The 10,927-nt window shown below is 59.1% G+C and overlaps 1 protein-coding gene and 1 long non-coding RNA gene across 2 annotated transcripts; one reads left to right on the top strand and one right to left on the bottom strand.

Moving 5' to 3' along the window:
* Nucleotides 1-533: 533 nt before the first annotated feature.
* Nucleotides 534-5,511, bottom strand: SLC25A45 (solute carrier family 25 member 45). Its single transcript, XM_057506906.1, is given in 5 exon segments — nt 534-1,978; nt 2,116-2,304; nt 2,307-2,373; nt 4,426-4,611; nt 4,923-5,511. Coding segments are annotated over 4 exon segments (690 nt in total). The 5' UTR covers nt 4,591-4,611; nt 4,923-5,511; the 3' UTR covers nt 534-1,709.
* On the top strand, nt 1,729-10,862 carry LOC130684800 (uncharacterized). The gene is made up of 4 exons (XR_008999144.1): nt 1,729-1,859; nt 2,981-3,083; nt 5,745-7,350; nt 10,451-10,862. It is a non-coding gene; the product is annotated as an uncharacterized LOC130684800 (long non-coding RNA).
* The last annotated feature ends 65 nt before the right edge of the window (nt 10,863-10,927 follow it).

The raw sequence follows: 10,927 nt of genomic DNA, 5'->3' as shown, positions 1-10,927 counted from the left end.
CAGTTGGCATGCATCACACATTTCTCTAGCAAAAGCCCAAGTATGGGCCCCACTGAACTGTAAGGGAGGTCTGGAAATGTAGCCTGGTCCCGCGGCCACATGCCCACAGCCACACCAGTGTTGGAGGAAGTGGGACAATGTGGGTGCCACCTGCAGTCTCTGGCATGCAATCCAAGGAATAAGAGCTCCAAGAGCTCCAAGGAGCACACTCAGGGGCTGGTGCTGTCGGCTCTGGCCCTGAAATCTGAACTTAGGTGACCCATGGGAGACTGTCCCAGGCCCCAGGTAGAGCAGGGTAGCAGAGCAACTGGGCGCTGGGGTTGGAGGCTCTAATGCGCCCAGGCAAGTGATGTGACACACCAGTCATATGACCTGGGACTAGTTCCATACTGTCCCTGAGCTGAGGCTGCATCCTCTGGAAACTGATGAGCATCCTGTGGCCGTTTGTAGGGATCCCCCCATAATGGCAGAAATTCCTGGTGTTCCGAACACCAGGAGGTGGGTCCAGGTCAGCCTCAGGCCAGGTCAGGACATTAGTAGGTACAAACTGCTCAGCTTTATTGCAGTTAAATGACACCACTTGGCTAGTTTTTATTCCCACTTAGCAATTGAGATGGGTAAACAAGTGCCACGGGATGCAGATGGGAGTGCATGAGGTGGCACCCCCGTTTCTGGCACCCAAGAGGGGCCCAGGCAGGCACACCTCTCAGTGGAGGGGGGCAGAGCCAAGGAAGCAGGTGTGCGGGTTGGAGTGAGGCAGAGAAGTTGGATTGGCAATCAGCGCTTCATTTAGCGAGCATTTCCCCGGGCGCCTCGAGCATCGCATGGGGCTCTATGCTGAGAAATAATCCGAAGTAGGACCTGATCTCCAGGACCTCCCAGTGTAAGGGGGAAGCTGAGAAGCGAATCAGCAAATATGACCCAGCACAGGTGAGGCTATGATCACGGCGTGCAGGTGGGACTGGCCTCCCCAGAGTCAGCCTGGGGCCGGAGACAAGCGGAGGAAGGACTCCAGGAGACAGTGCTCAGCCTGCGACTGAGAGTGGACTCAGCCAGAGGGATGACGGGGTCGCTGCAGGCACTGCTCGCTTTGGCCAGCGGGGACAAGGCTTCCAGGCCCAGGACAGTGAGAACACAGCTTGTTCTCAGGCAGGGCCGCGCTGCCGAAGCTGAGGGACAGGAAGGTTCCTGTGCAGAGAGAGCCCGGTAGGTGGGGGAGTTTGGGTTTTGTCCGTAAGGTTTTGGGAGCCGCCGAAGGATTCTGAGGCACAAAATCTACTCAAGTCGTTTGGTAGGGGGGCGCTTGAAAGGAGGAGAGGTGGAAGGCAGATGAGGACGCAGTCGCTGGAATCCAGGGGGTGGCTAGCACCCGGCAGTAGAGTGCAGGCCCTGAGAGCTCTTTGAGGGGTGACATCACTGGCCGGGGCCAGAAGGTCACAGCTCACGGGCTAGCCAGTTTACCTCGGGCTTGGGCAGCACAGGAATGAGGCACGTGTTACTGGGAGGCTGAGAGCAGCCTCGGGTCTGGGCGAGTCCAGGGCCCTGGCCTCCGGCACCCCAGCCCCGGCTGCGCCTGCGAGGCCGCGCGGTGATCCGGAGCAGCGCTGAGCCTCACACCCGAACCGCAATGGGCGCTTCCGCCCTGGCCTCCCATCAGGGTCACTGGGCGGAGCCGCCGCTGGGGAGCTGCGGACATTGCCTGGCCAGGCTCATCCCCAGGAGCGCAGGAGGTATTCGTAGCTGAGGAAGGTGACGGCGTTGACGGGAAAGGCGCGGGCACTGTTGATGGTGAGCCCCGGGAAGAAGACCCCCAGTCCTTCCTGCCGGGCGCTGCTTACCACGCAGTCCAGCACCCCCCGGTACTCCCTCTGCTTCAGCCCGGCCATCTGCATCCGGGACTTGATCACGTCCAAGGGGGGGGCCACCGCCCAGGAGGCGATGCCGGCAAAGCCCCCTGCCACCAGCACTGTACCTGGGCCTGGGGTAGAGGAAGCCGGGCGGTCAGGCTGAGGAACAGAGCGTCCCGTCCCATCCCCAGTCTCCCTGCCCAGCCTCCAGGGGGCGGCCCCCCTCCCCCACCCTCTGTGGCCCACCCTCTCATGCCCCCTCACTTACTGGGGTTCTGGCCATCTGGGGTGGGTTGGCGACAGAACCATTCATAGATGACAAAATAGATCCCCAGGGTGGGGGTGTCCCTCAGCGTCAGGGCCCAGGCTCCCCGGAACAGCCCCCGGGGTCCCTCCTCCTGGAAGATGGAGGTTGCACAGTGCACGCGTCCCCAGTACCGGGGTGGGGTCTCCCCGATTGCACCCGTGGCTCTGTCTGGTTTTGTAGCCGGATTTTGATGAGGTCAAAAGGGGCCAAGCAGTAGGCCTGTTGGGAAGGAAGCGTGAAGGCCCTGGGTGGGGCTTCGGGCAGGAACAGGTTTGTTTGAACAAGAGGGCAGGGGGCACCTTGCCTGGCAGGCACGCGGCGGGGACGAGCCTGGGTTGCTTTCCAGGAGCGGGCTGGGTTCCTAGCTCCCAAAGCCAGGGAGGAGCATCTGTCTGCAGTGACACCTCTCAGAGGTCCCTGAGGGGAGCAAGCTCTCCCTGCCTCTCACAAACCCCCAAGCACCGGCGTCCCAACAGAAGGTGGGTGACGGGGTGGGGCTTACAGGTTCTAGAGCTCATGTCACCTGGTTGAGGCACAGGTATTGGTTTGGGGTGGTACTGGCGCTGGGTGGATGAGCTGGGGGTTGGGGGGAGCTAAGGTGTGCGGGTCTGGGGTGCCACCAGGTCAAAATCAGCTGTTAAAGTTTAGGTGAGCAGAGGCCCAGGTGCTGTTAGCAGGACATTTGGGTTTGTTTCTCTCTTTCACAGAAGGTACAGGGGCTCAGCGCCTCAGCCCTGGAGATGGCCGACGGCAGAGGATGCTGGTGGCTGGTGCTGGCAGTGATCTAAAGAGTGGCAGGCCAAATTTGCTTACTTCCCTCCTGCAGGAAGGGCAGTGGGCTGGGCTCCCTGTGACATAGGGCCCTGATGTCACCCTCCGGAGCCTGTGGGCAGTGCCAAGCTGAGGGCTTCTCCAGGAGCTGGAGTGAGGTGAGGAAATGGCTGGGACAAAGGTAGGGCGGCAGACAGGGGTAGGCTAGGGCACTGGGCACATCAGAGGCTGCTGCGGTGTTTACACTCAGCTCCAGCTGAGCCAGAAGCAAATCCAGTGCCCTTCAGAGGTTGTCATTCCGTGCCCTGTGCTAATCATCAGAGTCACTTCCTGCCTCTTCCCACCTAAACACGTTTTCTGCTCCAAGACCCTGTTAACCTGAAGCCATGCACTTGAGGGCAAACCCAGGTTCCAGCTGGTCCCTAGCGACCCCATCACTGACCCTACAGTCCCCAGCTCTGCTCTCTTGTCTGCTTTCCAAGGAGCTGGAGGGGGACGGGAACCTAGGAGCTGGTCCTGGCTGGTCCTAAATCAGGCCATTTGGCCTGGGGTCTCAGTTGTTTTCCTTGTTTTTGTGGGGTGTGGGTCTCAGGGCTTGGGAAATATGTAGGCATGTGCCCCGCACAAGAAGGGGCAGAAGAAATGCCAGGACCTTTTGGGGTCTCACGAGTCATTAATTCACTTGAATGAGCCCCTGACTGTCCTTCGCCCTTGCTCTCTGCCCCATGAAGTATGCTGGAAGCATCAGGACAGGAGCAAAACAGAGCATGACCTAAGGTGCCAGGGTGGGGTGTGGGGTGGGGCCAGGCACATGGCCCTCTGCTTCTGTGCTCAGGCCCCCCATTCAGTTGGGGTTCCTCCTGGTGCCCGGAGGCCCCACTTCCCTCCACCACACCCCTGGAAAGACAAAAACCAAATGACCAGAGTTACTTACTGATTAATACCCTAGACCTCTCCCAGGGAGGTCTGCGGACTGGGGCCTGGCTGAGGCTCCCAGATGGAGGGACCCAGACTCTGCGGGAGGGTGCTGAGTGGGTGGGGCTGGGGAAGTGCCAGGATCCCAAGGGCTGGCCTTGGAACTCTGGGGGGCTGTCAGTTCTCCAGGGTAAAGGTCACCTTGCAGGGAGGTCTTTCCACAGCTCTGAGGCTGGCAGACCCCTCTGGCGGTGGGCAAGCCTGTCAGCCTCGGGGTGGGGCATCAGCTGCTTCCGCATGGTGTCCTCTTGCCACCATTTCCGCGCCCCTCCCCCGGCTCTCTCTGCCATTTGCCAGTTCTGTTCCCCATGACCCTCCCCCTGGGTCTGCAGCCTGGAAGGGCGCAGCCAGGAGCTGACCATTTCCCCACAGCAACTTGTGTTCCCCTCGGGAAAGCCTGGGGTCTGCACTGTGGGTGCAGAGGGAGCTGAAAGGAAAGGAGGGAACCGACCAACCCTGTGTGTGTGTGTGCACGTGTGTGTGCATGTGCACCTGTGTGTATGTGCCCCCACACCTCCCTCTCACCTGCAGGAAGCCCCCTGTGCAGCCTGCTATGAAGACATGCATGCAGCTGGGTGGCTGGGCCCGCCGATCCTGGTGGGAGGTTGCTGTTAGCGCCAGCAGGGTGTTGCTGTAGACCCCAGACAGAATGGAGTTGACCACAGCTATGCTCGCAGTGGGGAAGCTCATTCCCTTGAAGAAGCCCAGAAGCTGCAGAGATGCATGGTGATGCTAGAGTGGATGGGGGCTTTGGGGACCTACCCTTTGCCCTTTCCAGCCCTGGCAGGGCCTCCTCTGGCTAGAAACCACTTGCAAGCAGGCTGCAGGGAGGTGGAGGCAGGCTAATGCTGGGGACAGCCTCATCTCCACCCTTGAGACACTAAGCTACCACCCCACCCCCCGTGGCCTCAGACATGAGGCTTCTCCCTTCCAGGGGCAGAGCCCTGATAGGAGGGAAGGAAGGTGGTACCAGCTATCCAGATGCCCCCTGCCCCAAAGCCCCAAAGAAGCAGGCCACCTACTGACTCATGGCGCTAAGTCCTGACCACACAGTCAACGATGCCCCGGTAGGAGGTCTGCGTCTGCACCTAGATGGGGAGGACAGAGCAGGCGGGCAGGCCAGGCATGGCTGCAGCCCGGCGCATCTCCCTGCCCCTCGGAGCAGAATGCAGCTGGGCCGGGGAGACAGGAAAGAGCCTCTGTGCCCACTGGGCCCTGCTCTGAGGGCACCCTGACATGTGGTTCAGGCAACATCTTTCATTCCATGGTGCCTCCCTGAGACTCACCTTTACAGTGTCAAAGGGATGTCCCAGGACTAAGCCCAGAGCTCCTGTGGTGAGAAGGTGCCATGAGTGAGGCCCCTCCCACCAGGCCCAGGAGGCAAGTCTGTGCAGAGGGGAAAGAAGGCTTCAGGCAGGAGGAAGGCGGGCAGGGCCTTCCTTCGAGACTCCAGAGAAACTCCAGTTGGCCCCTTACATCCTCGCTTAGACCAGGTACTCCTAGGAACGCGTGGGGACAGGGAACAAGGAGGGAAAGTCCTAGTTCTGCCTGGAGGACACACGTGCAGAAGGGAGGAGCCAGCCATGCGCACGGGGAGCTGGCTTCCCTGGGGGTCCTGGCACACAGCTCCAGTGCTCCTGCCCCCTGCCAGCTTTACTCGCTTCCTACAACTCACAGCGGCCCTCCAGTGCGGGGCCTTGAGTGGCACCAGGGCCGCCCCTCCCAGCGCTCATCCTGGCAGGCAGCAGTGCAGAGCTGGGAGCCCTGCGGGAGTCTTGCTGGCCCCGGGCAGGAGGGTCCCGCCCCCCTCAGTGACCCTTTCTGGGTCTTGCCCTCCATTCCAGATGCTGCTCCTGGAGCTTTGGATGAAGTCACATCCATGAGGCAGACTGTGAATGTCTCTTTCCCCTAAGAGGAATGTCACCCAGAAGCTGGGCTGAGTACATAGGACAACAGGTGTCAGGGCCAGGATGGGCAGCCCGTTGCCAGGTAGGACAGGGCCCAAAGGGAGTGCTCAACAGCCACCGAGGTCAAGGGTAAGCATCCTTTCTGCACCCCACATGGTGGACCTGGAGAGTGGGGTTTGAGGGGCAGGCTCCAGGGGTGTGTCTGGGAGAGCACTAACCTTGGCGCCGCAGGTGGCAGGTGGCGGGCAGGTGGCCTAGGGTCACGTCAGCAGCACCCTCCCCCCTGCGCCCCCTTCCCTCCCCTCTCAGGCATCTCCTGGGAGACTGTCTGGGACAGCATGGCACGCCAGGGCGACCAGGACTCCTGTGTCACACACCTTCCCCAGGAAATGACCCACCATTGTAGTTGGTGTAACAGAAGGAAGAAAAATGTCTCACCAGAGACCCAGCCAGCCACAAACTCCTCCTCTGGCATAGTCCAGCCGGGGCAGAACAGGTGCTCCAGCAGAGCGGCCGCTGAGAAAATGTAATTCTACCCTCTCCCTCCTCTGGCCCCAGACTGACAACCTCCCCTAATGTTTAACTCTGGGTGCAGGGTGAGCAATGGCCCACTGCCAAACCTCAGGCACCAGGAGATGGGACCGAGCCAACCTGGGAGGCCCTGACAGGCTGGAGGAGGTGTGCAGAGCATGAAATCTCCTGGGGTGGGCGTGATGGCCCGTGGTGGCCTGCCCCCCGCCGCTGGCCAACAACCATCTGGCGGCGTGACTGGGCCTGGCAACTGGTCCCGACCTCCTCTGGCTGGGCCCCTCCAGGGCCGCCTCACTCAGGCGGGGTTTAACAAGCCTGCTCCGGGAAGGCCCTGCCTGCCCAGCCCACACCCTGCTTGGGCCCTGCAGCAGCACATGGGAGGCCACCAACCAGCCCCGCCCACCCAGGCGGCCAGCCCTGCAGGGACAGAGCCCAGCCACCAGGGGGCAGGCGCAGCTTGGGGGAACCGCCTGAGCCGACAGGGTGGGAACAGCCCAAGTGGGGTGACTCACGGGGCCTGAAGCCTGCCTTCTCCCAGGGTTGTTGACTAACCCATGTGAGGCATAAACAGCCGTCCTTGGCCTCCTCTCTGTGTGTCTTTCCCAGGGAAAACCTGGGGATTTGGGGTGTATAAAGAGTGCTGTGTCCGCCTGGGGGTGGCTGGGCTATGACTGCCCAATTCTCTTTGAACAACAACCCGAACTGACTGGACAGGGACCTGAATCCCAATCTCTTCCTCACTGCTTCCTTCAACCCACTTTCTCTGTTGCCTGTTCATGCAACCTGCTCGAGTGGGAATTGTTCCCTCACCCATCCGCTCTGTTAGGAGCTGAGCAGTGCTTAAATACACTCCCTCTTTGATGCTGTTTAGAAAACGATCTTTTATATCATTTAAAAATGTTTTGCATCTTTCATAAATTGTTTTTAGGTAGGGTGTTGGTGTTCACATTCAGGACCATGACGTATCCAGGGCCGGTCCTGACTGGAGTACAAGGACACGGATTCCTATGAGGTGGGCCGGGGAGCACAGCAGCAACCCAGGGGCTGGGAGGCGGCCCGCGGGGACAGGCAGGCAGAGTGCCAGCTTGCTGCGCACATTAAGCATGGGTGTTAGCACAGCAAACTGGCAGTGTTTCCATGACAGCCACCAAACCTTGTCAGATTCCTGTTCTCAGGTATGCCAGGAAGTGGGAGGCAGAGACAAAGAGGAGGGGGTCTTCTTTCAAGGGTACAGAGACCCAGTGTTCAGGTGCATCGCTCACAGAAACCTATGAAGACCCCAAATGTGGGAACCAGCCCTTGGAGTCCCAGCCCTTGCCCCTTGCCCCCTTCTCTCATACCTCACCACCAGTCCGCGGGAAAATTGTATAATATTACCTTCAAGACAGATCTCGAATCCCACCCCTCATCACCTCCTCCTCTGCTGCTGCCCTGGCCCCAAGCCACCGCCACCCCCACTTGGATTCCTGCCCCCAAATGGCCTTGCCTCCACCTTTATTCAGTCTGTGCTCCACACACCAGCCAGTAGTGCAGGTGAGATCTAAGTCAGACCATGTCTCGCCTCTGCTCCATGCCCCGCAATGGCTGCATCCTGCTCAGAGTTAAAACCAAAGTCCTTCCTAGGCTCTAGGAGCCCTCACGGTGCTGCCCCATACGCTTCTGCCCTTGTCTCTGGCTGCCGCCTGCTCGTTCTGCTCCAGCTGCCCAGGCCTCCTCCTCTTTGTCAGACGGGCTCCTGCCTCCAGGTTTCCACACCCATCACCCCTCCCCTGTTGGCCTTCTCTAGCCCGGACTCAGACACCCCCTAGGCAGTGAGCCCGCTCTGGCCGTTTCATCTGATGGTGCCTCTGGCCACCCGGCCAGCGTTTCTGGGGCCCCTTCCCTGGCTCTCCTTCTTCTCTGTGCCACTACACTCACCTCCTGATGCACTCTGTCACTGGGCAGAGATTGCTAGCTGTTTTGTTCACTGATGTAACCTCAAAGGCTTAGAACAGTGCATTGCATGGAGTAGGCACTCAAAACATACTCTTTTCAAGAATGAATGTGTGGACAGGTCAGGGAGCAATATTGTGGGCAGCCCTGCAGTCTGGGTCTCCAGTTCTCTCTCCCCAGCTGCAAAGGGCTCAAAGAATGTGAACCTGACAATGCTGCCAGCCTGCCTCCCCCAGTCTTCTGTGGCTCTTCTTTCCCATCAGACACCCCAGGGCCAGTCCTGCTCACTCTTCTCTCCCACTGCAGCCAAAGCAGAACTCATCCACCCCACTACTCTCGTGGGAGGACACGGTCCAGGAAGCAGGGTTTCACATCTGACCTCCTGCCCCTGGAGCTACCCACAATATTGGGCTGCTCCAAAGACCGTCCTGAGCACTGGCCTCTGGCACAGGGCTGTGCTCTAGCCCTGGTTCTGCTGCTCACTCTCACCCAAGTGATATTTGGCAATCCCTTCTGTGGGTCTCAGGGTCCTTTACTGCTTGCAAAAGTAGAAACCAGCCCAGCTGATTGTTGAGTCCAAAGTTTCTTGGCTCTAAAGGCCCGTGGGCCAACTCCCTCACTTCAGAATAGGCCCCACTCTCTTCTCTGATCCCACTGCACCACCCTGGTTCAAGGGAGACCCATTACGGCTCCCAGAGCCTTGCTGAAGGTCAGCCCTACCCCTGGCTAGCTCTTGTCCAGCCCTGCTGCAAGTTCTATCACATTAACCCTCTGCCTTGCAGGGCAGAGCTCTGAGCTCATTACTGTCCAGCTTACAGTCTCCAAAATGTCCTCAGTGCTCACCCAACCCACCGCACACCCCTTGCCCTGGTGTCACGGCCCCACCCCACCAGGTACCACTCCACCTTCCGAGCCTCGCCTGCTGTGCTTTGATTGCCCAGAGCTTCCCTGGAGTCCAAACCATGCTCCTGCAGCTCCTGCTACCTGGAACGCCTTCGGGAACCTCTTCTGTGCCCTCCTCACCAGACCAGGGTTCCATTCTCTCACCACCACCACCACCACCACACATAACCTTTCTGATCCTGTTTTATCATCATAAAATGGAGATATGATACCTCTTGGTGTGGTATAAGGATCGAAGCACTTAGAAGAGGGTCTGGCACATCGCAAACACTCCACACATGGCAGCTATTGTTACTCTTACTTCCATTCACAGAGCCTAAGAGGCTGACATGAGGAAACACATGGGAAAGGGTCTCACACACAGTAGCTGCTCAGGAATTGAGGACCCTTCTCTTCCTGTTCATGGCATTTTTATATCTCTTAAGGCAATCCTGTCATCTTATGTAGTTTTAAACATGCATTTCTCTTGGGCTTTTCTCTCTCCTCTCTCCACTCCCCAGTTAAACCGTAATGTTAGCTTCTGAGGGTGGGGCTGTGTCTCACCCAGGTCTCCACCCATTGCTGCAGCCCAGGCCCTGCACTCATAGGGCCTCAACAACACTGAACTGGGTTCCCACTTTGCTCCAGCTGGTAGGGAGGCCACCAAGCTACTGTGGACTGGTCTGAGGGTCTCAGAGCTGAGAACCCGGAGGGAGATCCCTGTTGCTCACAGCACAATCTTGCCTCCAGGTCACATCAGATTCCTTGAGTCCTTAGGTCTTGCTAGGAAGGAGGACCTCTTGTAACGGGCTCAGCTGTGGGGCAATGTGGATCCTGCAAGGCAAACAAAGAGCTGTCACAAATACTGAGGAAGCTTGGACTGGGTTAGGAGCGTGGAGCTGCCCTCCAAGGCCAGAGAATCAGGGCAGCATGAGCCTCCCTCCTTTGCACCCCACACCCCTATACCTTCCTGATCAGCCAGCCCATTGCTGTTACTTGGAATGACCTCTGCTTCAGGACGGCACCCCATGGACCTGTTTTTCTCCCTGAGATCTACACTTCAGGCACACATGTGCTGGCACTGCCAGGACATGTTGGTGACGTGACCCTGGGGTTAGGTAGTTTCTCACCTGCCTGTTTTGGGCGCCTCTTCCTAGCCTGGAAATGCCTCAAGGTCTCTGGGCTGTGTCCTAAGATATCTAGGGCTCATGTCACTGCTTTCTGGAAAAAACGATTGTGCCTGGCCTGGGTTTCTGGCCCATAATTTGAGAGTCGAGTCCAACACCCTCATTTTACAGATGAACAACGGAGAAGGGGCTCATCCAGGATGAGTCAGAACAGGGACTCAGTCTCCTGACCACAGGAAAGAGCCCATCACCCCTCACGATCCACCCCACATGCCGCTGCCTGCGTCACCTTGACCCAAGGGCCCAGCACAGTGTGGATCCCTGACCCGGCCCGGAAACATCTCCATTTTACAGGTGAGGTGACCGGCCCAAAGTCACACGCGCGTGAGTGCCAGAGTTCTTGCCACGACTTCTTGCCACCATCCCCAATTTCGTTGAACCTTCGTCACACCCTGGTACAGGCGGGCTTCTGGGTGGGCATACGTGTGGGGCCCACTTGCCCACCGGTCACTCGCGTGGGCGGTGGGATTGATTCGTAAGGCGGCCAGCCCAGGGATGTAGCCCGCGCAGGGGTGTAGCCAGATTAGGGGCGTGACCAACCCAGGAGGCGGTGACCGGGGCGTTCCGGGCCTGCGCGGGCCCACGGGG

The sequence above is a fragment of the Manis pentadactyla genome, chromosome 9 (genome assembly GCF_030020395.1).
Source record: "Manis pentadactyla isolate mManPen7 chromosome 9, mManPen7.hap1, whole genome shotgun sequence".
Lineage (NCBI taxonomy): Eukaryota > Metazoa > Chordata > Mammalia > Pholidota > Manidae > Manis > Manis pentadactyla.
This window is presented reverse-complemented; position numbering and strand designations above follow the sequence as displayed.